The sequence below is a fragment of the Ips typographus genome, linkage group LG6, assembly GCF_016097725.1.
Source record: "Ips typographus isolate SLU linkage group LG6, UJ_Ityp_2.0, whole genome shotgun sequence".
NCBI lineage: Eukaryota > Metazoa > Arthropoda > Insecta > Coleoptera > Curculionidae > Ips > Ips typographus.
In genome coordinates, this window is record NC_138427.1 from 9,182,536 (window position 1) to 9,209,475 (window position 26,940).

Here is a 26,940-nt window from a genome sequence, read left to right on the forward strand (position 1 = left end):
ATACTGTAAATATCTCACGGAAAGTAAAGGAACGTCACGCTTCTTTAAACTCTCGTGAGAATAAACATAGAAGAAGAGTGATCGATAAGTCAAAACGAAAGTGTGAGTCGATGACGTAATCTCCAGAGATAAAATCTGGAATTTCATTAAAGAAACTTCTGCCCCCTAGAGGATCCACCTATTCCAGTCGAGTTATGATAGTTTATTAGCTTCTAGCTCATTTATCTCCATCCACCTAAACCGTCTTGAATGGTGCAATCTATAAAAGAAACCTAAAGAAAATGAGCAGTGCTGTAAAGTCTACTAGACATACAGATTATTAATTAACCCCGAAGGGTTGAATGTTTTACCCTAAAATTTTCAGACCTCGACAATATGATCGGTAAGGGTAAAGACCCTTATTGCTTAGCGACATAATCGATAACGGACTGATCAACTCAAATGTTGAACATATCTGATGTTGATTTCAATAACATAGAATATGTAGCAAACCCGTAGTCTATTATTCGCTTTGTTTGCCCTTCTGTAAGAGAAAATAGTACAGATTAGGCCAAAAAAAACCGTTTTTCAAATTCAAACTTCTTCTAGGTTTAGGTTAGATGATGTGTCAGGCCAACTTACTGTAACTTAGCTTATGAAACAATATGCCTCTTTCATCGTCTGTAACAGGAATTAACAGAACATTTGTATTGAACAATTTTGGTTTTCAATTATTGGCGTCAACATTACCTCACAGTTGAATTGTTCAATACATATAACAGTGGACAATAAAGCAAAACCCGATAGATTCGACAAAAGGACAATAGGCACTAAGCACCTTTCGAAAGTTTATCGGCATTGGCCCCCCCAAACGTACTGCAAAGTGCCAAACAACAAAGTTGTAGACGTGTACTACAGTGGTGTAGATCAAAACTAGAACAAAACACCTCCAACTTTTCGCGAATATTGATCCGAATAATGGCGATAGTCTGCCATGTTGGTATCGTGCTAACTGCGAAACTACATTAGTGGAAATTCCCGATGGAAATACACGTTTCCATGAATTTAATTAAGGCGAACACTTCCTGAGCCGCGTGAAATATCCGCGCTTTTGTTTCGCGTTTACAAATAATTAACTGTTTGTTGTTTTAGAACTGGGCGAAATAGTACGAATGTTAAAAGGCTTTTTGCTAAATCTACTGAACTTCAGATATAACCACTTATCATTGTTCAGGCCTTGATATTGGGAAAGGCTGTGAGAATAAGCGTTTTTTTCCTATGGGACTGATCAACAGAGTGTATCACTCTCGAGCGGGCGCCTCCATAAATCACGCGATATTTGTACACCTGTAAGAAGAAATTACTTGCAAGGCCCCATTCACTGGGAAATATCTTTTATTGAATACGTGTCCGAGCAGGCAATAATGCCCGGTCGTAAATCACCGCTGGGTGTTACCGGGTCCGACCGAATAAAAGCCCTTTTATTAACGCTAAACTTTGAGAAAAATATCCTCCATCCTATTCCCCCCCGTCTTCGTCCATCTTGCTCCCTCTCATCTCTCTTATTTACTCGGCGAGCGGGAAAAATGGACGCCATCAGTTCTCGTTTTAGTATAACTACACCTAGGAATTTCCGTTTTCTAGAGATTGGTCCTTTAAAAAATTACTTAAACTTTTAAATGTTTTCACTTCAGAAAACTAATTAGATATTGTCAAGAACGCAAAAGCCTCAACATTCAAATATTTACTGTAGAAGCGTTATTACACCTATTCTTCTACATCTATGAAAGACTAGAGAGTCTGATCACAAAAGGATATTGGCTTTATTTTCACAAGTTCAATCTTCTTTCTTTCATAAAAATAAGCCAAAAGCAGTATTTTCGTTCCTTTTTTATTGATTTTCCTTAACAGCATGATTAACCTCCCCATACATCACTTCATAATGTTTCTCTAAAATTCATCTGGATCAACTTGAATATCATATACTTTCAGCTTCTCTCCTTACATCACATACATTTACAACAATACTAGACGCATTTTATTTTTTAACATTTGATTCTTTTGTTAATACCATTTCCATGTTAACTAACCAAAAGAAATATGTTGGAAGTTGACCATTTTCACACCATTTGACACCGTACATTCTATTGTTATTTTAACAAAATATATGTGATATATATTTGACGATGGCGTCTCTAAAGGTAAAATTTTCTGCAAAATAATAAAAAAACACTGCTTCTTTTCAGTTTGAATGCGAAATTGCAAGGTCTGGCATGCCGGCAATATCATAATTAGTGAGCACATACGTCGGCCTCGCTTTCGAATGCTATCGATTTAAGTAGGGTGCATTTCTGTCCGCATATACACGTTGAAGTATAAAAATAGGACTCAATGTTCGCCTCCATCCAGGCAAAATGCAATAATAAAACGCCGGGGAAAAGTCAGAAAGAAGAAATTTAATTTTTATTAGCGAACGTTCCGACTGCATTACGACTTTCCACCACTAGGTTTAATCAACTTGTCTGTTGGGGAAAAAATGTGCCGTAATAATCAGCGAATTGGACTGTAACATAACATAATAATAACCCACCTCCATTTTTCCACATTGCACAACATTCTCGCTTCCGTTTTTAGGTCGTAATGTTTGAGCAAAGTTTAAAGCGCACAACATCTAAAGTTTGCTCAATCGGTATTCCGAGTTTTCAAGTGGGGTCCATTATTCGAACCACCTCAATTCAGTCAATAATTGTAATAATTGCCAGGCATACCATATGACCAACTGAGTTAGTTTAGCGGTTTTGTCATTAAACAACGAATTAACACATGGCTAACGAACCATAACACAGGTGCATGTGAAATGAACTAAAAAAAAAGAACACCGTAATTGGTCGTTTCGTTCCCATAAAATGTCGGTTATAGAAACTTTAAACTGTTGAATTTTGACCCAAAACATATTACATACAAAAAAAAGAGCTAGACGACTAAATTCATCACCGTGACGTATATGAATCACAATACTATTTTTGATGTCCATGATAACGTCATCATAACTTGCACTTATCAGAGAATAATCATCTAAATTCTTCAGGCATATTTTTTTCTTTACTACTTTTCCAGATTTGTCTGTTGTCTTCTGCATTGAAAGCCAAAACACTTTTGATAGGACCATTTGATCAGCTTGAAGCTTGAAAGACAGATTACCTTGTCTAAGTCATTGCTGTTATTCAACTTTATCCAACAAATAGCAGTATGTGCATATTGAGAACTTTGACACATTTTGAGCCAGCAGAAATGCTTCTATCATAAATCCTTCATAATTGGTCTACTAAAGTAGGTTCAGTCTTAACATTCGTATGTTAAAAACTAAAAAATAACCTTGCAGATTGTTCCATTTTGAAAATAATTGCTTTGGATGGACCAATGGTATTTCTTATGATTCCGTATACCAAAAATATTTGACCAAGAATTATACCTATTATTAAAACTAACGTGTTCTAATATTAACTAATTTGTTCAATAATTTTGCCATTCACTGCATAAGCATCAATAAACTAGATCTTGACATTCTGCGGTTGAAGTTTGGTTTCTCTCAAAGATAGATGGATAAAGTAGATAAACAAAAAATAAGCCGTTATATGGCATTACTACTGATGCTACTTACTTTATAAGAACCTTGTTATGACAAATATACGTAACCACAACGAATTTTAGAAGAATAGAACCAAATAGAGCGCGAAAACGAGTATTGTTCAAACATATCAATTTAAACGATTATGAAGAAAACTGTGAATGATTATAGTGTGGTTGATCTGTGAATAAAAAGAACATTTCTTGTTTTCATCATTAGTTAACGTAACTCCTTAAGTAATTTCACATAATTTCAACTATGATGCAGTATTGTCAGTGTTCTGATGTTGAATTGGTACGCCACTGATGGCACCCAACGACCTTCTCGTTCGGTTAACGTACTACCACGCCAGGTACATACTACAGAACCTACTACTAACCGCCGTACCAAACGACCGTCTCTTCGGAATTTCGACTATTTCAAAAAACTATAAGTTTGGTATCCCAGTATTGCCCACTGTAAAATCTGGGCCCAAATTAACGATCTAAATCGGTCAAATCAAAACTCGTAGGTACAAATCCACGAACCGTGAAGATCCATTCTAAGAAACTGTGAGATTTCTGCATGGGAATGCTAGTTTTTGCTTCGCCATTTAAATCTTGAAGACCAGTTGCAACGGAAGCTCATCCGTCCAACCGAACCATATTAACCGTCTTTAGGTCGTCTTAATTGAAACCGGTTTTCCGAAAAATTTGTTTTTATTTCTGTTACATTGTTTACGTGTGTTGTTGTTAAAGTGTTATTGAACGCGAATGCAGTCGTTGCAGGTCGTTAACCAACAACGGCGGTTACGACAAAATAAAAACGAAACTCTCGCATGGTCGAGATGTGGGTTAGATTCAAAACGGTTTTGCGTAATATGTCCAAGGAATTTTGATGTTCCGGATCTGCACAATCAGGCGGGAATTCCTGCTTCTCTTAATAAATGACCGTTATTATAGTTCACCTCAGTTCTACTGCAAATTGCTTCTTCTTCCACGCCCGATAATTTTATTCATGTTTATAACCGACCCTTTATTATCTCAAACGTTGGCCTTCTACTGCATTAGGTGTTCAAAATCACTCTTAGAAAGCTTCTTCAAGTTGCGCTCGTTGTTGACACAAAAACTTCCCAGTCAACTTCAAGGGATAGTTTGAATTGCTACAGGTTCTAAAAAGTGCCTACGTCTGCTTTAAACTGCACCAGCTGCTTTACGAGGAGATTTACCTGTTTTCTCAGGGTAATTTCAGATTTAATCACTGCAATGCTTAAAACAACACCTGAAGCTTAAACAAAGATATTATAACTTAATTGTTGAGTATACAATAGATTTTTTCCAAATGTTAAATCAATTAACTTCGTTTTTAGGCTTTACACCCATAATAGATTTTTCGCTTAACGCCTGTTAAGCTGTTTACTACAGTGTTTACAATATAATCTCGCACCTACCTACATTCCAACCATAAAAAGGAAATGAATTCCAAATTATTATATAATTAACTGCAACAGTTCCAGTGTAATAAAACCTTGCGAATCAAAAACGTTTTGCAACTTGCACCATTCAACAATAATAAACAATTTATTACACTCTGTTAACCTAACCGAAGCGAATATAAATGTCATCCGTTTTCTAGTAATTGAACTGTAAAAATTTTGTGAAAAGGTCACATTAAAAGTCATCACACACAAATAACCCGTATACGTGTACGAGTATACTACATGTAGGTAGATAAGGTACAGAAAGCCCTTTACATGAAACGTCATTGCTAATGAGGCATATGCTAAGCCAGCACACCGTTAAAAGTCGTTATAAAAGAAAATGTATGTATAATAAAGTAAGATAAGTGTTCAAAAACACACTAACATTTTTAAAAAAATTATTATTCTTTGTAATCAAATTCCAAAAACAAAAGTACCACTACTACTATTACTACTGAAATGAGGAATCATCTATGCAATAACTAAGCAAGGAAACACATAAGATCTCCAATATGATTTCGTAAAAATGAAAAATATATTATTTACAGACAACAAAACTGGTTACAGATAATGATAATTTCCAATGGCATCAAGTAGCATTAAATGCAAAATAAGCTCGAAATTGACCTCACCACCTGCTAAATCACAAAAAAGTTTTTTATTAATGATTTATTTAAGAAAGTGATAATGATAAAAGTAAATCTAATTTACACGTAAGTAGTAGGTTAGATCAACATTGTATCAGATGTATAATTTTAAGAAGGTAAATAAACTCAGCAACTGAGTCAGTCATTATGCTAATCTCGAGGTTAATATTATGTATAGTTGCTGTTTTAATCGGTAATAAACATTTTTTTATTAGTTCAGCCCAGGCAGAGAGATGTTAACAGGCAGTTATTACCAGATACTATTTTTAAAATAAATGCTTACTTAGTAAGCTGTGCCAAGAAAAACTTAACAATTAATAGAAAATTGTTTCACTGGTTGCTATTAAATGGAAAATGTTCATCGATCTAGAATAATATACTGAATGCACCTTTTAATTGGGTTATTGTAGGATGCACCAACTGCTAGAACAAACAAGATGAAACCCACACACAGTTTGAAATTCAGGTGTGGGTCAGGTGGCATTAAGCCAATGGCTGATTCTGAGCAAATATTCAAGTTGTCAAGTATCCACCCTCAAAAATTACCTTGCTAAAGTTACAGAAACTCACCAATTGAATGAAGAGTTCAGGAAGGATCAATCCTTCAGGAAGCGAATTATCCGTGTGTCTGCCTCGGCTGCGCCCACCGACCGCTCCAACTCACCCAAACACTCAAACTTTCAGTTAGGAAACCTCAAAACAACCGACTCTGACACGCAAATTCTCGTCTCCCGTAGGTTCTCCTCGTATGTTCGGAACTAAACTGGATTCCACAAGCGACGCACGCTCGCTTCGGCCGGCTTGAAGGACCGTGACGAGCCCGAGGACCCCGCTGGGCGATGTGTTCTTTATGTACCGGGGCAGATCTGAAATTCTTTCAGTTGGGTTCATTGAGAACCCGATCTTCTGTGCAACGAAAGTGAAAATGTCTTTCGCCAAATCTCTACAAGACGCGCAAAAAAAGCACCATTTGGTTTTCATTACTATTTAAAAACTAAGCGAGCAGTTATGAGAAAATCACAGTGACTAAATGTACCGTAGGAGTCGTTGACCCATCAACTTAATTTAGTGAGAAAAATGTCTAAGCAAATGGTGAAAGCAATTAGTTAACATTACATAAAATGCATATTTATCTAAACAATTTACATAAATTTTAATGTTTTCTGTCAACTAGGGCCAACGAATGGGACACTAAAAGTCGCACTTCACAGCTAAACTACATTTTCTCTGTTGTTTCTGATGGTGTCTGACAACAATCGTTTGAAAAGAAAGTAGTTCCAATTAAAAAGAAAAAATCTTTGGTTTTCATCGGATTCATCAACAAATTGTGTAAAGAAACAAATTGGGATGACCTCTACTACTACTAATGTTAAGAAATGCTATCAGAAAAGCATAGTAGGTATCAAAGTAAATTAAAAAACAGACTTTAACGAAATTTGTTGTGTCCTTCATGAAAAAGTATCATACAAATAAAAAAACTGGGTCTGTACTCAATTTTAATTGTGCGTAGTATTGTTAAAGTGGTGAATATCTATAAATTATTCATCATAATGTTCATAAATATTTATCTGTAGTTTTTTGAATTGAACTGGTTTAATTGATTTAATAAAAGCAATGAGTAAGAGGTTTTGACTAATTCTCTTACGTTAAGTAATAATTTCTTTATTTATTCCGTATTTTTACTTGCCTGACAGTGTCTACACCCATTTAATAATTATCAGACATAACTTGTGGCTTAAATTTGCTGATTTTTTCTGTCAGTTTCCTCACAGGATTAATCTCTTCCATTTACATTCTAATGTGCTAGTAATGTTATCTCACGTAAAAATCATTTGCAAGTATGAATGACTGCCCACGCGTTATTTATTTCACAGTCTAGTAAGTAGAATAATTACTTCAAAGTATCTTTTCCGGCTTGCATAACTTTTCAAATTTGTCATACACCTACCAGACGTCACAAGTCACACAATATAATTTTGCCACCTTGAATCTTTAAGTGGTAAAATTAATTCTCTTAAAACGTTAAGTTACTCGTCGGGACATCAGTAATTAGAGCTATAAATTCAGACTTCAAAATCACTCTGATCATAAAACCCTACTTTTAAACAGATCCCTCGTATATCTTCCATCAAAAGTCGAAGAATCTATAGGAACGGCACTAAAACAGCCAGTTCGGTAAGAGTTAAATGTCTTTTTCGTGTTCGGTCCTGCGTATTGAAAGGACCCGGAGGATATTCTTGCGGTAGAATTGCATAGGAAGTACAGACGGAGTATGCTCGACTGCATTATGGGTCACGCGGAGCTGCGGTCCCCGTTCATGGGGTCTATTATCCGGAAGGTTAACTGGATATGCTACTTAAACAGAATGTGAACTAATTACTTTAAAATAGAAAACATTTTTTTCAAAATCATTTTTTGTTAAAATCTCTTTTGTGACAGGAAAACGTAAAGGGATTTCTGTGTTTTGTATGGTCAGGTAGAGATTATCCATTGCACTTAACGCGTTTGTACGGTTTCTGGTTTCCTGTAATAAGTAGGTACATGTTGGGGTTTGAAGTCATACAATTACCCTAACAGTTAAAAAGCAAAGTTTAATTAAAGCCAGTTTTCCTTAAAACTTTCATAAATAATAGTCATTTAAATCAAAGAAATTAAGAAACATTTAAGTGCAACTGTGGTTCCACCTGTTTTTTGCCAAATAGTCAACACTAAAAATGTCCCTACAATCGACGCAGATCATTGGTGGTTCCATAGTATGATCAGCAAAAAAATGATTTACTAAACTGTGCAAAGAACTGCCACAGTTTACTTCACAGTAGGAGCACTTCAACTCAACTGTGGGTGTAGGCACTGCTTTTCTACCTGCTTTCAAACTTTCTAAAAATACACTTGCACAATAGTCATTAGCTCCAGTAAATCATTTTGTTACCTAAATAGGAGATTGCATTACTCTCAGAGTCCACTTTTAACAAATGAAGCTCAATTTTAGGATTGATCACTTCATAGAACATTATCCCGTCCGAGTCACTGGAAGAGCTTGAGTCTCCGGTTGAGCACACCTTATTTCGATAGTAGACGCATTTACCAAAATGGAATGACGACAAGGACCGGTTTTCTGCCGATCTCTCATTAGACAGTTCTTTCATGTCATCAACAAAATCGTTCAAAATAGTCTAACAAAAACAAAACTTTAATTAGGTAGTTAATATTAACTAGGGGTACTGATTATAATTACTAGTTCAAAACTCAATTTTTTATGGTTAAATTAAAAAAAAAACGATATTTTTTCTAGCAATCTCTCACCACAATAACTCTTCCTTATAAGATTTTAAAACAAGGATAATAAAGAAATATGTAGTGATGTGTTAGTCTACTAAAATAAAACAACACAAAATTACAGTATACTCACCTCAAATATTCTAATATCTTGAAGACACATCTTTAGTACTTTTAGTAGTTCAGATGCGACCATCTCAATGTAATCACATGACAAATGTGCACCTTTTCTTGAATATGTACCATCACTAGTACTCTCAAGCATCTCATTTTCAGTAGTAAAAGTCATGGTATCCAGACTGTGGCTGAGATAGTGTTGGGAGCCAGGTTTAATACACCTTTCAAATTGCAGAATTGGGCTGTTAAAATGCACTGCAACATGTGGCCAGGACAACAATGCCTTTATGTCAATTTCTTCAGAAGGCCAAGGGTATGGCACATTATGTTTCAATTCCAAGTCATGTTCACTCAGTACTGAAAATGCTAAGGTATTGTGTTGAGCAGCTGTACCTTTTATGTTGATACTGAATGGTGCAACTGGTTTTACTCTGGGAATGACAGTTTGAGTAGCTTTACTTGCAAAGTTTCTCTGCACTTTCTTATTGTTTTTAATCTCCTCCATAGCTTCTTTTAAGCTGGTATTAACGGTTTCCTGAGTAGTTTCCACAAGTATTGAATGCAAATAGATGCAAAATCTTTTAAACCCTGCTTCTAGGGACAAGTTGTCATTTTGATTCTCTCCAAAATGTTCCCAGCCAGTCCAATGATTAACATGGTAAATAAATACATACGGTAAAACTTCTGCTAATGCCTCATCCATGGCGGTTAGTTTAAAATTAAATCCAGTTGAAATCAAGTACGTTACTACAGGTAAATCTAAATTAACTTGCAGACCGTTAACTATGGAAAGAAAACACTTTTCCAAAGATGCTAATTTGGGATTCCCCCAATAAAGTTTGTCGGTTATTGAAGAATTATTCATTTTGCTCAATTTCAGCTAAAGTTCAAGAAGAATAATATGTGTCTTAAATTACCTTCTATAACAAACTAAAACTAAACCACACTAACAACTTCTATAACTTTTAATATCTAATCTAATGCAAATTGCAAAATTTACAAAACAGCTAAACGCCACTAAACGGTCGTTGACGTTTGCTTTAAACTTTAAAATTATATATATATCAGTTTGTCTATCACGTGATAAAGCCATTCATAGCAACCACAAGTTCACGTGATTTGGGATCATGTGACAAATGTTAGGATGTTTGCAAATTTTGACAACGCCGCATTCGTATCATACCGTCTTTCATTTGTCATTTTAACTGTCACTGTCAGTATGAATTTTGGACCAATCAGTTGACAACACGATCAAAAATGTTGAATTACTGGATGGAAATACAAAATGCTGAATATTATCTGAACTGTACACTTATGAACACATCAGTGAAATCTCATCAAAAACCCTAGTGAAAATGACTAGTCCAGTTTTTAGCGATATGCTGGGCCACAGCGCGTGGTTTAGGATCACCCCATATTTGGTGCTCCTGGCTTTTGAAACCTTAATCGACGTGTCTGAGTGTATAAGTCAGGCCGAAATTGACAAACATTTGGAACAGGGTAAGGAATACTTAGCCAGGGGTCAGCTAGGGGATGCATTAAGTCACTACCATGCTGCTGTGGATGGAGATCCTTCCAATTACTTAACCTACTTCAAGAGGGGCACTGTCTACTTGGCCTTGGGTAAAGCTAAGAATGCTTTGGGGGACTTTGACAAAGTGCTGGAACTGAAGCCAGACTTCACAGCTGCTCGCATTGAAAGAGGAAGCATACATTTAAAGCAAGCAAACTATGACCTTGCCCAGTTGGATTTCCACAATGTTTTAAAATCAGATCCCTATAACATTGAGGCAAATGATCTCATTCAAAGAATAGATCCAGCCAAAGAGCGAAAACGTAGTGCAGAGTATTACTATGCTAGAAATGACTTTGTCAGTGCCATTCATTACTTAACAGAAGCTTTAGAAGTCAGTCCCTGGGCCTCTGAACTGTATGAGTTTAGAGCAGAAATGTATCTGGAAAGTGGAGATGCCAGAGCTGCAATTTCAGACTTGAAGGCTTCCACAAAACTACAAAGTGACAACACTGAGGGATATTTGAAATTGTCACAAATGCTCTATCAACTGGGACAGGCCACTGAATCCCTAAAAGCTATAAGGGAGTGTCTAAAACTAGATCCTGAACACAAAGAATGCTTCACATTTTATAAGAGAATCAAGAAAGTGGAGAAATTTTTAGTTGAGGCTGAAACAGCTTTAGAAAATAATAATTTTGCTGAAGGTAAGTGCATTACACATTTTTTTACTTTTTGTAATAGTAGTAAGTTTATAAACATAAGTCTCTACTTTCCTAATAAAATGTTGAATAATCATAAGACCTAGGTATATTTCTTACTAAACAATATCTGTGCAATATTTTTATACAATGAAAATAAGTATGTAAGTATTTCTAAAGTTAGAGTTATTTACAGATTTAATATTAACTTATATGAAAATTATTATCTGCTGTTCTCAAATTTTCAAGTCTGTGTACTTAATGACCATTACTGCATTTAAATCAAAACACTCTAAACATAGCATATCAGCAGGCATATCAGTGTTTTCTTTATTTAAAAATGTGTTCTAATGTATAAGAAAGTAAAAGCTTATTTTGCACCTTTCCTGTTCTTATTCTAAACAATAATCACTTCATTAAATAATTTCTTAACAAATACCTATACTAAACTTGTGTCATGATTAATATTATTTATTTTCAATTTACATATCCTTGTCTACATACCTACATGGATATTTATTTGCTATTTATCAGTATTGTAGAAGTTATTCCACCAAAAATATACACAACACCTACATGTTGATCAGTAATTTAAATTTAGATTACTAGAATCATCATTAACTTGGTACATAAATCTGGGAGCATAAATCCAGTAAAAGTAAAACATAAAACTGATAAATAGTGCCTTTTGTAACCAACCATTTTAAGGATCCTAATCTGCCCTGTTCCCATGCTCTTTCCAAAACTAAAAACTGGAAAAATCCCCTGCACTAAAATAAAATAATTCACATCCCATTAAAGTCCCTTAGGCCTAGTTACACAGTGTAAACACTGTATTGTTGATTAATTGATACTCTCCGTGCTAAATTATTAGGTGTTACATGCATTTTCCTAGTTTTTTTTTTTGGCAAAAAGACATTCTCCACATTTAGTTTCTAACAATTATTTTTTTTCAGCAATTGATGCGGCCCAAAAAATACTGAAAAACGAACGAGACGTGCGACAGATAATTTTTGAAGCCAAACGTATTTTGTGCTCTGGTCTCATGAATGAAGGACAAACTGATGAAGCCATTGAGGCATGTAGTCAGGCATTGGATATTAGTGAAGAACCTAATGTGTTCTGCGATAGAGCTGAAGCTTATTTGCAATCGGAACAATATGACGATGCGATAAGAGACTTCAGAGCAGCTTTAGAGATTGATAGAAATCTGGAAAGGGCCAAGGAAGGACTGAGCAAAGCTGAAAACAGACAGAAACAATCGGAAAAGAGGGATTATTATAAAATACTTGGTAAGTGTTAATGAAGCTATTTTATCTGAATGGTGTCCTAAGGTTGTTGATTTAGGTGTTAAACGAACCGCTACCAAGAAGGAGATCATCAAAGCTTACAGGAAAGCCGCACAAAAGTGGCATCCCGACAATTACCAGATGGACGAAAAGATGAAGAAAATTGCTGAGAAGAAATTTATTGATATAGCAGCAGCCAAGGAAGTACTCACTGATGAAGAGAAAAGGAAGCAATTCGACATGGGCGAAGATCCTTTAGATCCTGAATCGGGGAAACAAAATTTCAATCCAAACTTCCACAATTTCCAAAGTTTCCACGGAAGTCCGTTCCAGTTTAGGTTCCATTTTAATTAAAGCCAGTGTGCAGTGTATCTATTATGGTTAAGTTTAAGAGACTTTTTTAAAAGTCATTTTGTGTGTGATTCGTGCCGGTATAAAATACAAACTGTATAAAGTTGATTAAGGGACTGAAATAAATTATTATTTGTAAATAATTTAATAAATTTTTTTGTTAAATTTGAAGTTTCTGTTGAGTATTAAAAAAAGTTGATCAACATTTAATATACTGATCAAACACTTATAATAAAAAAAGGTAAGAAAATATAGTAAAACATTGGAATGCATAATTGTATAAACATCAAACAGAATATTGGACTAACTAGATTAAATCACAAACTTTCTGAGGTTGGAAGAAATGTTTAAGCTCCGTTGAACTTGAAAAATTCCATTTTGCGTTCGTTCAAATATGCTAAAAACCGACCGTTGGGAGTTTGTAGACCTTTCATATCCAACACTAAATTTTCATGGGTAGGGCAGGATCCCACCTAAAAATCAATTAAAACTTTGCAATGTGGATATTATTAAATATAACCTCGTAAATGTATAATAGATTGAAAAAATGTCTTATTAGTTAGTTACCTCTTCACCAGTATTAATACTATAAAGCAAAATGCTCTTTCTGGTCTCATGGTAACCGGCCACCATATTATTAGGCACAAAACATGACGTTTTCGCTAAGAGTTTAACGCTGTTGCCCCCTTTGAAGGTATGAACCACGTTGCAAGTCACAGCCTCAGGATCACTTTTCTGTAACAACCACACTTTACAGTAACCCAAGCACTAACAAATTAATAAATTTTAAAACACCTTTTCGAGATAACACACTGTATGTCTGGCAAAATTAATTTGATTGTTGGGTCTGGAGCTAACCAACACCTGCCTGATTGCTGGGTTATATTTTAATGACAAGAAAGGTCCTTCCAGAGGCAGCAAATGCCGGCCATAACTATCGTCTAGATTACGTTAATCAAAATGTATTCTCAAACTTACATACAACACGTTTAACAACCTGGATTACGTTCAAAAGCCCATACGGAATTCAATTTGGCTACCAGTAAAATATCGTTTTTTTCTGGTTCCTGTACCCCGGCTAAAGACACCACTGGACTAAAATCGCCTGAAATAAGATTAAATTATGTATGAATGTCATTTTTACGTCTGAGTAAGATGTAACACCTACCTGGAATGCTAAGACTCTTGACAGGACTGGAGGTATTTCTCACATCAAAAATATTGACAGTGCCATTCTGAGTACCAACAAAAACTTCATCAGGATTCCTAGGACTCCAAGAACAAGACCAAGGAGCTGAATCCAAATTAACACTAAACACTGTTTGTGAATTCTGAATATCAGTGATCTAAAGACCAAATTATCCATACATTGTAATTTTAATGCTTAGTTTAAACTCACTTTGACTCTTTTATCAGTTGAAACTGTTATAACCTTGTTTCCTTCCACATTTAAGGCCATGTCTCTGATAGGATTTTTGTGTAATGGCGTAAAACTAATTGCTTTGTAACTGGCTAGTGACAATTTTCTAAACCCAAATGAACCAAACAAATCACTGGGTGATTTTGATGCAACCAGAATATAATCACCAGGTACTGAAACCCATAATTAAACTTTCTTTAATATGTTTTGCATGTTAATAGCAAAAAGTAGTTTTGGGAGAGTTTATTTGAAGTTAAAATTAAAATAAGTATTGGTTTGATTTTTTAATCTTTTTAGTTTTATTTAAGTTAATAAGAAGCAAATTATTAAAGCACTAACCAGGATAATAATGTATTTTAAGACAAGAACAAATCAAGCATCTACAAGACTTACATTTTCTAAACTATTAAATTTTTTTGACTGGGAAATTTTTTTTGTATTAGTAGCTTATTTGAATTAATCTTCTGGTAGCTTTAAATGTGCATAAACAGAGGACTAAACAATGGATTTACACTTTCAAATCATATTTACCTAAAAGCTCTTTTGATATTTCAAGCCTACACTAACAAGTTATTTTCCTTACCTGAAACATCAAACACCCTACAATCACGACATCCATTTTTATTACATATTTCCACATTTTTCTCCATGTAAAGCCTTATGCGATTCAAAGGACTTTGCAGTGTCAAACGTGAATCAGTGGGTTTTTGTCCCAATGTCAATTCCTGCACTCTCCTTCTCAATTGTTCAATCTCAGCCTGCAACACCTGCTCTCTAGTAATATACTTTGATATACTTTGTAGAGCAGCATTCTTTTGCATCACTGCGTTCTCCAGCTCTTGTTTCATAGTTTCTAATTCTACATGGTCTACAGCTATCAATTTATTGGCATAAATGTATCTCAGATCTGAACGTTTTGCTGATTTTTTGCATGTGGGGCAACTTTTTTTGGACTGGTGCATATCCATCCATCGAATTATACATTTGTACCTGATGTTGGTTTGTCAAAGTATTTTTGTGTTGGTTGGGTTATCAAACTTACCCAAATAAATGTCCACACTTTAAGGAGCAAATTCTATGATCTCCACAATTGGTCCATGCCTCCAAACAGACTGGGCATATATTACCATCCTCATCAGCTTGAAAAGAAGGGGGTTGAGAAGGTTCTTCTGAATTTTGTGATATCTGTGACTCTGTATTGGATTCCTTGTCTAAAGGATTGTTTTCTTCAATTTCCATAACATCTACATTTAATATAAATAGATTAAAAATACTTAAGAATAGGGGTTCTTCAAAGTTTTCAAAGTAAAATAAAAAGGCAAAAATTTCATACCTTCCATATTTCTACCTAGAGTTGTGCCAGGATCTCTTAAAATTCAAATTGACACACTTACGATATAAAAACGGCATTACCGTACATTCAAAGTTTACTGTAAAGGATTACTTTTTATTATATTAAAATATCACTTCCTATTTCACAGACAAAAAAAATCAAAACAAATAATGTACAATAACCTCACTTTTTGAAAGTGCTTTTTAAATGTACTTTTTTGGCGCACTTTGTTGTGATTGGTGGATTTTGTTTTATTTAATTCAGAGACAACGCCAAGGTCACGTGACTGTTAGTTCAATCGCTCAAAAGTAATCACGTGATTAACTGTTCAATGACGTTACTCTGTGATATTTCAAATGATTAACCGCTATAACCGGTTAAACGCCATTTTTGACTGGACCAGTGGCCATTTTAACCATCATTTGCATTTAACAGTTTAAAAGTTCAAATAAAACATTATTTTTAAATGCTGTTACAGAAAAAAAGAACTAGAATTAATGTGTGATATTAAATGGTAATAGAAAACTTTTCAAATAAAAAAAATTAATGAGGTACAAACACGCGGACTATATAAAATTAATTGAGTTGAAAAGTATTACAATTGTATATGGTTTCATTACAAAAGTACATCAAAAAACCAGTTCAGTTAAATGACGTTACAATAATTATATTAAAGAAACAACTGAAATAAATCGATTACTAATCAAAAAAGCATTACTTAAGCGCCATTTTGCTCATCGAATTTAAAATCTGATTTTTCGATTGCTAATGGATTTGTTCTTATAAATGGGTCCAATTAAATAGGAATACTTTCCTATTAATATACACTCGGTAATAAAAGAAGAGGATAAAAGACATAAAATGGTATAAAGGGTTTTTTCATGTTGACTAAGAACAAACGTCATATGGTATGATATGGTCCAGTATTTTCACTTTCACCTCTTGTGCTTCCTTCTCTAATTAAATCAAAAATTGAAAGGTCTAATTTGAACCACCCTGTATATACAAATACGCAGTGTCTTCTACAGAGAGAGAATCTAGTTTGACGAGGTCGAAACAAATAAAATATAGTGAATCTTTGATGTCAAAGATCGTATGGTTTATCTAGTGAAAAGAGGTCTTAGCGGGTCATTGTCGACATCTTAGATGTACATTGAGTTTGCCCAGTTTAACAGCAAATGAAATTTATAACTAAGTAAATAGCGATCAGAATCATCCGAATGGAACAGTTTCACGTAGTTCGGTTACCTAACTACTTGTTGAAGGCACGCTAAAAGAGAGAGTAGCGCATTTTGCAGTCCCCGGGCCAATGTATGGTGTATACGTAATTGTAAACTGTGACTTCGTGTAGATGTTGCTTGCATTAGTGACAGTGCTACAAAATGGATATTAAGAAGAATTTTTTAATGAGCAACAATAACTGGTAAGTTTTTCTCTTCCTGTAGAGTAACATTTTCGTGCAAGACGGAGTTTTAAAATAAATAAGTAAAAATTTAAATTTTACTCTAACAGCCTGAATCAAAAAACAACCTTCATTATGTTTTATCTATACTTTGTAGTTACTAATAATCAAGTTAAAAGCCTGTGGTAACTCTTCATTTGTGACGCATTTCAAGGTAGAATGTTTGACGTAGTTCGTCGGTCAACAGTAATTTTCCTGAAATAGCTACCCAATTAATTTACTTTGATGATCAATTATTATTGGTATCAATGTTAGTAACTGGTTTTATAAGTCTGAATGATTGAGAAACTTATTTGGCCATTCCAAATTAAAGTATATGATCTGAATTATTATTCAAATGATGATCTTATTGAGTATTTTTACTAAAAAATTTATTATAATCTGCAATTATTAGGTTCATTAAAAAAGAAGAATTACGATATTTTAGTGTAACGGCCATGGCACAAAAATGCCGCTATCAGACTTGCTGGAATAATAACTGAGTAAACAAATAATGTAATGGAAATGTAGGACTTACAAATGTCATTTGAAGGTTTAGAACTGCTGGAATAATTTTTATTCGGACTTTTTTGGTAATTTTTTAGAAATGATACGTAATTTTTACATTTTTAGTGGATACTTGAATAGGTATCAAAAACTTCAGTTTTTCATATTGACGTCTTCTGGTAATTTTTGAATAGTAGTCTGATGATAGTGAATTTAGTATATAGAATCTTCTGAAATAGAGCACATATGTATTTTCAAAATTGCCAAAATAGACGCCGAATATCTCTGGTAACATCAATAAAAATCGACCGAACGGTTAACCAAGCCCAAACCAGTCGAAATTGGTATAAGTGACAACTGACAGTGACATTATTTGTCGGGTCGGAAAATTTCGAATAACATCGGAAGTAATCGGTTTACTGATAATCAGCTGATGGTTGTCAAAGTCAAATAGATAAATAATCAACAAACTTTATCCAGTCCTGTATGTGTATAAACCGATTTATCGTACAAGTAGAATCATTTCCTGTTTAATCGCTGTCGAGCAAGCGAGACATCACGTGCGATTAAACTGCGAAATTTTCACCGGTCCAAAGTTCCTTTTTCGAACCGTGCATTTGCACTTGATAATCAACCACCAGTTATGTGAAGATTCCAAACTTGTTTTGTCCTTTGTTCATTAAAATAGTTGTTTAGCCGCGTTCAGTACTTTGTGAACCATGGCGAGCAGTAGCGCGAATGTACTAAATGAGAATATTCTGTTGGCAAACAGGTCTTCAGATGTCAAGGTGCAGATTGGGGCTCCACAACAAAAGCGCTTAGCCCACATTGAGAAACGTGAAAAAGTGGATTTATCTTTTTCCGATCTAAGTTTCACTGTGAAGCAAGGAAAACGTAAGTAAAGTTGCTTTAGTTATGTTAATTTGTTCCTATATTTAGTAAATCATCATTCAAGCATTGAATTTATTGTTTCACTTGAGGAGACAGGCATTGTTTTGTTGGTAATTAATGATAGAAGTTGGGCAATAGCTTATACTGATTTTACTTGTGTAGTACCTACTAAACTTGTATTGCAATGCCTGTGTTGACCAGGACACCAAAGATGCACAACTTTCTCATTTTCAGTACTTCAGATGCCCTTCTATTATTACTACAATAATTAGTGTCTGAAATCTGAAATTTTTGAATACCTGGGTAACTAGAATATTTCCATCATGCACCTATTACAAGATTATTGGTGCCCTGAATTGAACAGAAATTGTAAGTCTAAAAGGTTAAATTGTGACCTCAGCACACTAATCAAAAATACTTATTTTTATCAGTATGTGAACCTACTATCAGGTACATGCTTAAAACAATGAAGTTTTTATGTTGAAATGATATATGGATTATCTTTTAAATTAATAATTCTAGAGTCTATTTAAATATTTTAAAAACAGTATTCAGTGATGGCATGAAAATATCTCTTCTGCTTTTCCTCATTTCAACACTCAGAAAAGGAAAACGCACTTAATTTTAATTTTGTCTTTTTAAATTTTAGAAGAAAAGCTAATCTTAAAACATGTCAGTGGAAGGCTCAGGTCTGGTGAACTTACAGCCATCATGGGTCCTTCTGGGGCTGGAAAGTCAACCTTACTCAACATTCTTACAGGATACATGTAAGTCTATTTTAATGTTGTATTTTATACACTGTTGAACAGAAAATTTTAGTTTTCTTAAACAAATATTAGAACATATTCAGTTAATAAAAGAAAAAGTTGTTTTTAAGTACTATATAAGTAAGTTAGATCTGCATTCTGTAATGTCAAAGAAGTCCCAGGAATTAACTTTGAATGTCCAAACTCTGTCAAGACTATTTTTTTTTAAATCAATTTATCTGGATCATGCATCATGATTCAATTTTGTACTTTGTCATTGAAACCGAACAAGAATGACGTGTATTCATAAATATTTACGACATAATTTGCATGGTTGTTTTCTTGGAATTCAATTTCATTGACTAAGTAAAATGGTGTTATTAAACAGAAACACTAGAAAACATTTAACTGATGCTATTCTCATTTATCCAACTTACAGAAAAGATTTGGTTTCTTACTTTACTTTATGAACTAGAGGTGGTACTATTGCTAAATCAAAAGTTTAGTTTAACCCATTAGGACTTTATTGATGTTAGTCTTAACTCTATGACCTTAAAGAAGCAATTATTAGTTACTCATGAATTCCTCGTTTGTGCGCTTCTTTTTCCAAACGCTTTGTTGGAATTTCAAAAACTTCAAACCGTAACCAGACTTGATACTTTGAATGGTCGGCGACACTTTGCTTCCAGTTTTTCTCCCTTTCTTTTGTAAATAAAAAATCATTCTTCTTGACTGACTCACTGAGTCATTTTTTAACATGTCGAGAAGTTCTTGGAGGCTACTCGTTCTTCCATCTCGGCTCGCTGTCAAGCTCGGATATCGACAAACAAAACTGTACATTTTTGAGTATTTATTCCGTGATACTTTTCCATGAACATTTGGCTGTACGAGCGAATGGGTTAGTTGCGAAAATCTGGATACTGCATCTTCCAACTCAATACCGGTTGAGTAAGTGTCTAACGAAACGTCATATTCGTCTCGTCTGTAACCTGACAGATGTTTTTTAATGATAGGTAAATCCTAAATACTGTTTATTTCAACAGAAGAACCTTACCAGGTGTCCAGACTTCATAAAACTCCCGTCTGTATCCAATCGGTTCGTCACAAGCCTTACGACAGTTAGTCTGGATCCATCTGATGTACTCCGCCGTTGGAACTGACTCGATGATTTGAATTTTCGGTGGTAGTCGTCTTCGTAAACATGACAGTACCAATTCATTGCTCAAGGTTTTCTCCATAATCTAATACATATCTCAATCATTTACAAGTGAATAAACAAACAAATAGCACACCAACCAGTTTGTAGATTATTTGTTTATCATCGCCGTGCGCCTCTTCAATGGGTGTACCCTTACAGGGATCATCGTAGTCATAAATCAGTTTGGAAACGGGATCATAGAACCCGGAACCAGTATCGTACATTCCAGGAGGAATCGGTCTAGCAACTGGTGCATTGGTTAAGTACTCCTGACCAGCTGGTTTAAGCTCTTGATTGTTTACTTCAATCTGAAATCTTCGGTCTGGCGTTTTGCAGTAATCACTGGACATCGCATTATGTTCTGAATATTGCAAAGATATATTAGATTATTTTATTGTATTGCTTTAATTTCAAAACTATTTATCTTGGTGGTGCTTACCGCAACATAGGAAAGTGGCACCTTTAGTTAACCGTCCATTGTTCCAGATACCTTCGATTTTTTGCCCTGCTGGGTAAATTAACGTGCCACTTCCATGAAATTCGCCATTTTTATTGAAGTACCCGTCGTAAATCACTCCATGTGGATATTTGTAAATACCTATAATATAATAATTTCATTTTTGTGGGGATTTTTTTTGTGGGAGATATTTGTAATCGAACCTCGACCAGACATTCCAAGCTGATTGTGTCCTCCAAAGTATTTGCTCCCTGTGCAGAATTTCTTCACTTTTTTCTCGCTTTTCACAGATTGATCTGCTCTGGGAATATGGGGAAAGCCGGTTTCGTAAATGTACGCTGATCTTTTACCAGGTTCATTCGGGGACAGGCTGAGTTCCGGTGGAAGAAAACTGCTACGTTTTCTACTGTATCTACTCATTATTTCTCGGGTACGCAAATACTCCAGTTCAATGCTGTCTTTTTCACAGTCGTCATTTGCAATATGCGTCTGGTACCCCTGGAGTCCCATAATGTCAGGTAACAAGGTTCCGAATCGTGCCTCTCTGGTAATGGGCGATGAGTACGACATGACTAAGGAATTTTTCCCTATTCCCTCCCCAAGAGTTTTCCTTTTTACTTTGGCATTAGAATTTTTTTTTATTGTTTGACTTGAATTCTGATATTTAGTAACTGTTTGACATTACGTCAATTTTATGGTGGGTGTTTCTATTGTCTAGATTATAGGGTATACAGGATGTATCAGCGTAAAATCCATATTAACGTGGAGGAGAATTTTTTCTTAAACTATTAGTAACAAAACATTTAACTAATTTATTATTTAAGGAAGTTTGGGGACATGACTATTGGAAATATTACTGCAATAATTGTTCGTAGTGCACCTAATTAACTTTTATCAATTAATTTTATGGTTAGTCGTTTATATTTTATTGTTAACTTGACATATTCAAGGTCGTAAATAATTGTCGACGTTGGGTGTTTGTTCATGGGTTTTCTTTTATAAAACGAATTTTTAACTCGTTTAAAAATAATATTGTCATATTTTGCTTTATTTATGGAAATCTCCTCATAAAAACCCTCCTTTAATGGTACATTTTAATATTTAAATTACAATTTCATTGGGTTTTTAGTACGTGCATGAATAGAATTGAAATATGTTTACGTGTTTGTGACTAAATTATAAATTTACTTCAATTTTCTCATGAAAAATCATAATTGAAGCTTACTCGACTATAAGCTACTGGTTAACCTTTGCCAAAGGTTGGATGTTCCAAGTTCAAAACACTTGTGATCGGAATTCATAGTGGGCTATATTAATATCTATTTGCACGTGATTGTTTGGTTTATCGAATCTAATCATATCGTTTTATTGATAATGTAGTATATTATTGTACATTGAGTCAACTTGTACACAATACCAGTACCTGTAGTGTATCAAAAATGCTAAAAAATCTACTTTAAAGCTGTTCATGATATTAATGTTCACATTTCAAGGTTGTATTCTAGTAAATGTGTTTTGTGTAGTAATTTTCTATGAATCTACCATAATAATAATTTATCTGGCTAGGCAGGAGATAAGAGTGATCACACCTAGTACACAACTCGTTATTTGTATGATGTCCATAAGCAAATTTTCTGCTTTATTGAAGGGATATAATCCATCTGATAAGATATACTGTGTACTTATAACTTGTAACGCTGACTAATTACTGATAGCAGGCTATCACGTTCTGGACTTTTGATCTATTGTACTTTGCCTTGACCGTACACGTCCTTATTTTTTCTTTGTAAATCAAGACACGTCCCAATTTTTTTTTATTATTATTATTATCTATGGACAAACAACCAACAAACAAGGAAAAGTTGTTTTTGTTTATTACTGTTTAATATAGTTTTTCTTTGTTTAGCACTGAAGGAACCAACGGACAAGTTCTGATGAATGAACGGCCTAGAAATTTGAGCAAATTTCGCAAACTGTCCGCGTACATCCGACAAGACAACCAGTTGCATGGCAATCTTACTGTGGATGAGGCCATGTGTGTGGCTGCAAAATTAAAAGTGGGAGATAAATCCTCCAGCGAAAGAGAAACCATTGTAAGCAGTTTTTTCCCTTATCAATCTCCGAATAGATAATAAATGTCCAGTTTATTTTAAATCAAACAAAAAAAAATAGTATTTTGTCCTTGTAACCCAAATTTTGCTACTCAAGAGCACTACAAATGTTAGTGATACAGTGGGCCAAGGTGACAATTTGGTCTAAAAATTATATTATCTTTGACCTTGCTGGGGATAATATAATCGTTGATTTGCAGATTGCCGATATTTTGGACACGTTGGGCTTGATTGACCACCGAAAAACGATGACAAGTGGTCTGTCAGGCGGTCAGAAAAAACGGCTTTCAATCGCTTTGGAGTTGGTCAGCAATCCTCCTATTATGTTCTTTGATGAGCCGACCAGTGGTCTGGACTCTTCTTCATGTTTCCAGTGCATTTCTTTGCTTAAGACACTTGCAGAAGGTTTGTATTAAATGAGTGCTAGAAAAAATTCTCCATATCAAGTTGAAGTCTCAATCAAAGACAGAAAAATTCAGTATTTTATCAAAATCTTTCTAGTGATTCAACACGGGCAAACTAAATTGCTATCATTATATTAGAAACTAATTGATATTTAAAAATTGAACAGGTTTTTGGTGCTTAACATTCTATTAAAATTGGCCTATTGATGTTTAAACCCATTAACATTATTGAAAAAGCTTTACTATTTATTTCCGCAATTGCAGGCCAAAGTTTAGTAAATCGAAAATTGGAAATAATTATTTGACAAAACAGTGTTTTGGATTTAAGTAAAAGCATTTAGTTTCCTACATTGTCTCTAATTTAATTGTTGCTATATGTTTACTGTTTAGTATACTTATAATCTCGTCCGTGTGTTACAAGGAATCGCTACTGCTTACTTTTTCTGATAAATATTCTAATTGAATGAGTGATTGTTGACGGGAATTATCTCCATTGCTGAAACTATTCAGACTACTTTATAATTATTGTAAATGCAGTAAAAAACTAATTTTTTCCTAGATGGCAGGACCATCATATGCACTATCCACCAACCGTCTGCACGTTTATTTGAGAAATTTAACCACCTCTATACTCTGGCGGATGGACAATGCGTTTATCAAGGTTCTACTAATCGCCTAGTCGAATTTCTGGGTCAATTAGGGTTGCAATGTCCATCTTACCATAATCCCGCCTCTTACATTATTGAGGTGGCTTGCGGAGAGTACGGCGATCACACTCGAACTCTGGTTAACGCTATTAACAACGGCAAAGAAGATATTCAGGATGGAAAACCTCTGCCAGTTCTGCAAATTACGGACGGGTTGAACAACTCAGACAAGTTTGCCCACGATATTAAGAATACTCTGGCTGCAGCTGGATCAAAGTCCTGGAAAGTAACGTCAGAGCCGGTTTATCAGCCTACTACTACTGAGCTTCCGGCGAAAGTAATAAATGACATAGCTAAAGGGGATAATGCCAAAGATGACGGTGATAAGCCTGGTGTAAACTCAGCTTTGCTGGGTGGTGACGAAGTTGAAGATTTGACTCCCACAAAACGATACGGAAACTCTGAGCTTCAGCAGTTTTTCATTATTCTGAGCCGAACGTTGTTATTCAGCAGAAGGGATTGGGTAAGAGAAAAAATTTCAATAGTAGTAGTAACATGATATTAAATTCTTTGGTTCTTTAGACTTTAATGTACTTGCGACTTTTTGCCCACATCTTGGTTGGGTTCCTGATCGGTGCCTTATACTGGCAGATTGGAAATGACGGAAACAAAGTGCTCTCTAACCTCGGATTTCTCTTCTTTAATATGTTGTTCTTGATGTATACATCCATGACTATTACTATACTCTCTTTTCCTTTGGAGATGCCTGTTTTGCTGAAGGAACATTTTAATCGATGGTATTCGTTGCGGTCCTACTATTTTGCCATCACGGTATCTGACATGCCATTCCAGGTAAGGATTTTCAAATTTAAATAAAAATGTTTTAATTCATTGTCTAAATGTGTAGGGTAGGTGTAGGGTAGGCTCCATTTTCAGTTATTTTAAGTAAATAAACCTAAGTCTGAAAAAGCAGTTTTGTTCTTTATATCATCTCAATTTTTAATGCTTAGCAAGTTTTTATGATAACATTCAAACTGTTTTCAGACAATCTTCTGCGTAATCTACGTCACGATTGTATACTTAATGACTGCCCAACCTATGGAGTTCTTCAGGTTCGGTATGTTCTTATCTGCCTGTCTGCTGGTCTCCTTTGTAGCACAAAGTGTGGGTCTAGTGGTAGGAGCAGCTATGAATGTTCAGGTAACTGTCAATTTTTACTTTACTTATTCTCCTATTTTTCCGTACTATTTATGGATTCTGCGAGCTAAAAATATTCTATTGCAGAACGGAGTGTTCTTAGCTCCTGTTATGTCGGTGCCCTTCCTACTTTTCTCAGGATTCTTCGTGTCATTCGACGCTATACCAGTTTACCTACGGTGGATTACATATCTGTCTTACATTCGATATGGTTTTGAAGGCACAGCTTTGGCTACCTACGGATTTAATAGGGCTAAATTGCAATGTTTTGTATCGTATTGTCACTTCAAATCGCCCCAAATCACTTTGGAGGAATTGGACATGGTCAATTCGAGTTATTTAATTGACGTGATAGCTTTGATGGGTATTTTTGTTTTCTTAAGAGTGGCCGCTTATATGTTTTTGAAATGGAAACTGAAAACTAACCGTTAAAACTTGTTCTGTTATAAGCGTATAATTTTAAGTGCATATTGATTTTTTCTAAACTGGTTTTTGACTACTCAAAATCATCACTGAATTATAATTCCTTTAAAAATTAGTGTTTAGACTTAGGGGCTGTGAAAATTAGTGGAAACAACTCTCGCTTGCCAGTATAATTGCCCATCATGTTGTAATTGCAAGTCAAGAAATCGCATGCAAGTTGTTAGCTTTAAACTGGAACGTATGTGATTACATTATAATGTTTTATACTGATCAAATTTTATATTAAATATTGTTAAATCTCGACTGAAAAAGGACGAAATAAATACGTTTTTAAGTGTTAGCAGTCGACAAGTTATTACATACTATTAAGTGGTATAGTTATTATAGGTGCTATTTTTGTAAGGTTTATATTGTACCTAACAGAATATTGGTGACGTTGATAAAATGTTTTGGGATCAATATACAAAACTTTTACATAAATTAGTATTGTATTATTTTTTTAGCCCATTTAAATTACTAAAAAAATGTGAGTAAAGACTAAAAAAAAAATAATCTTTTCGCAATTTAACGGTAACCACAACAAATTATTTTTCTTTAATAACCTTTTAGTAACTGACTAATTCTAACCGTATCAGCAACAATGACCTGTTTATCTGTTGCTCGACAACCGCTTATACAGTGCAGGCTAAAAGTTTAAATTTTCTCATTTTTGTTCGTGTTTTACGACGAAAGGGCTCAAGTTAGAGATCTGAAAAAATACAGAAAACTAGTCCGTGATAGGTACTACAACCTTCATTAATACGATTTTTCAATCAAATCAACCGTACAGGTGCAAAAAATTCAAAACCGTTTTCCCATGTTAATCTCCTATGTCCAGGGTGCTCTTGGACACCTGGTATAAGAATCCAAATGTTAAGCTGACAATGTCAAAATAACATCGAAAATTTGCAGCTAAGCAAAGTCACGTGACTATGAACATCAAATTTTACTAATTTAATTATCACAATGTCAATATGAAAGTGTCAAGATGACAAGTCAAAATAGCAGTAGGCAAAGTCACGTGACTGTTTAATTCCTGTAGCAACTAAAAAAAAAATTATTTTAATAAGGAAATGACAACTAAAAATTGGGAAAAGGCAGTCACGTGGTCTTCTAAACAAACAAAAATACTGATTTTTTTTTTCTCTGAAAGTCTTTGGTTCAGA

The 26,940-nt window shown here is 34.6% G+C and overlaps 6 protein-coding genes across 11 annotated transcripts in view; 2 read left to right on the top strand and 4 right to left on the bottom strand.

Annotated features, from left to right (window-relative positions):
• The window catches only part of tutl (immunoglobulin superfamily member turtle), a 47,234-nt gene extending 40,680 nt beyond the window's left edge, over window positions 1-6,554 (bottom strand). For all 5 annotated transcript variants that reach the window (XM_081981139.1, XM_081981140.1, XM_081981136.1 and 2 more), the window contains exon 1: window positions 6,284-6,554. The gene's annotated coding sequence lies outside the window, so the exon portion shown is untranslated. The remainder of the gene's footprint in view (window positions 1-6,283) is intronic.
• A 1,730-nt stretch (window positions 6,555-8,284) lies between these two features.
• LOC145730124 (uncharacterized) lies at window positions 8,285-10,131 on the bottom strand. Its single transcript, XM_081981141.1, has 3 exons — window positions 9,123-10,131; window positions 8,643-8,886; window positions 8,285-8,590 (listed from the first exon to the last, which is right to left on the bottom strand). Exons 1-3 carry the CDS (start codon window positions 9,969-9,971, stop codon window positions 8,376-8,378), a joined length of 1,308 nt encoding a protein of 435 aa, XP_081837267.1. The 5' UTR covers window positions 9,972-10,131; the 3' UTR covers window positions 8,285-8,375.
• A 196-nt stretch (window positions 10,132-10,327) lies between these two features.
• P58IPK (dnaJ homolog subfamily C member P58IPK) lies at window positions 10,328-13,125 on the top strand. Its single transcript, XM_081981538.1, has 3 exons — window positions 10,328-11,326; window positions 12,277-12,612; window positions 12,668-13,125. The coding sequence occupies exons 1-3, from the start codon at window positions 10,462-10,464 to the stop codon at window positions 12,961-12,963; spliced, it is 1,497 nt and encodes a 498-aa protein (XP_081837664.1). The 5' UTR covers window positions 10,328-10,461; the 3' UTR covers window positions 12,964-13,125.
• Window positions 13,126-13,165: 40 nt separating this feature from the next.
• LOC145730360 (E3 ubiquitin-protein ligase rfwd3.S-like) lies at window positions 13,166-15,888 on the bottom strand. The gene is made up of 9 exons (XM_081981537.1): window positions 15,714-15,888; window positions 15,423-15,624; window positions 14,964-15,370; window positions 14,360-14,553; window positions 14,129-14,306; window positions 13,958-14,065; window positions 13,756-13,901; window positions 13,528-13,695; window positions 13,166-13,433 (listed from the first exon to the last, which is right to left on the bottom strand). The coding sequence occupies exons 1-9, from the start codon at window positions 15,718-15,720 to the stop codon at window positions 13,308-13,310; spliced, it is 1,536 nt and encodes a 511-aa protein (XP_081837663.1). The 5' UTR covers window positions 15,721-15,888; the 3' UTR covers window positions 13,166-13,307.
• A 1,009-nt stretch (window positions 15,889-16,897) lies between these two features.
• Window positions 16,898-26,215, top strand: Atet (ABC transporter expressed in trachea). Of its 2 annotated transcripts, XM_081981161.1 has the most exons (9): window positions 16,898-17,136; window positions 18,434-18,555; window positions 19,202-19,319; window positions 22,860-23,046; window positions 23,265-23,469; window positions 24,028-24,638; window positions 24,698-24,967; window positions 25,160-25,315; window positions 25,400-26,215. In XM_081981161.1, the coding sequence occupies exons 1-9, from the start codon at window positions 17,096-17,098 to the stop codon at window positions 25,742-25,744; spliced, it is 2,055 nt and encodes a 684-aa protein (XP_081837287.1). In that variant the 5' UTR covers window positions 16,898-17,095; the 3' UTR covers window positions 25,745-26,215. The 2 variants fall into 2 exon arrangements, with proteins under 2 accessions (XP_081837287.1, XP_081837286.1); XM_081981160.1 differs by lacking the exon at window positions 16,898-17,136 and having other exon boundaries at window positions 18,138-18,555.
• On the bottom strand, window positions 19,800-21,603 carry LOC145730141 (uncharacterized). The gene is made up of 5 exons (XM_081981162.1): window positions 21,157-21,603; window positions 20,936-21,094; window positions 20,595-20,857; window positions 20,353-20,539; window positions 19,800-20,287 (listed from the first exon to the last, which is right to left on the bottom strand). Exons 1-5 carry the CDS (start codon window positions 21,521-21,523, stop codon window positions 19,866-19,868), a joined length of 1,398 nt encoding a protein of 465 aa, XP_081837288.1. The 5' UTR covers window positions 21,524-21,603; the 3' UTR covers window positions 19,800-19,865.
• Window positions 26,216-26,940: the final 725 nt, after the last annotated feature.

Bases quoted from the DNA above. Each gene is read 5' to 3' on its own strand.
- LOC145730124 (XM_081981141.1), bottom strand. From the start codon at position 9,971: ATGAATAATTCTTCAATAACCGACAAACTTTATTGGGGGAATCCCAAA. The intron at 8,887-9,122 runs GTGAGTATACTG...TGTTTTTGTTAG, and splicing joins AAGATATTAGAATATTTGAG to ACTATTTTGAACGATTTTGT. The intron at 8,591-8,642 runs GTAACAAAATGA...GTGTATTTTTAG, and splicing joins TAATGCAATCTCCTATTTAG to AAAGTTTGAAAGCAGGTAGA.
- P58IPK (XM_081981538.1), top strand. From the start codon at position 10,462: ATGACTAGTCCAGTTTTTAGCGATATGCTGGGCCACAGCGCGTGGTTT. The intron at 11,327-12,276 runs GTAAGTGCATTA...ATTTTTTTTCAG, and splicing joins AAATAATAATTTTGCTGAAG to CAATTGATGCGGCCCAAAAA. The intron at 12,613-12,667 runs GTAAGTGTTAAT...TTGTTGATTTAG, and splicing joins GGATTATTATAAAATACTTG to GTGTTAAACGAACCGCTACC.
- LOC145730360 (XM_081981537.1), bottom strand. The intron at 13,902-13,957 runs GTTGTTAAACGT...AACGTAATCTAG, and splicing joins GGCTTTTGAACGTAATCCAG to ACGATAGTTATGGCCGGCAT. The intron at 13,696-13,755 runs GTGTTTTAAAAT...TGGTTGTTACAG, and splicing joins CAGTGTGTTATCTCGAAAAG to AAAAGTGATCCTGAGGCTGT.
- Atet (XM_081981160.1), top strand. From the start codon at position 18,381: ATGGCGAGCAGTAGCGCGAATGTACTAAATGAGAATATTCTGTTGGCA. The intron at 23,047-23,264 runs GTAAGCAGTTTT...GTTGATTTGCAG, and splicing joins CCAGCGAAAGAGAAACCATT to ATTGCCGATATTTTGGACAC. The intron at 24,639-24,697 runs GTAAGAGAAAAA...TTGGTTCTTTAG, and splicing joins TATTCAGCAGAAGGGATTGG to ACTTTAATGTACTTGCGACT.
- LOC145730141 (XM_081981162.1), bottom strand. From the start codon at position 21,523: ATGTCGTACTCATCGCCCATTACCAGAGAGGCACGATTCGGAACCTTG. The intron at 20,540-20,594 runs GTTGGTGTGCTA...GATATGTATTAG, and splicing joins AACAAATAATCTACAAACTG to ATTATGGAGAAAACCTTGAG. The intron at 20,288-20,352 runs GTAAGGTTCTTC...AACATCTGTCAG, and splicing joins TTATGAAGTCTGGACACCTG to GTTACAGACGAGACGAATAT.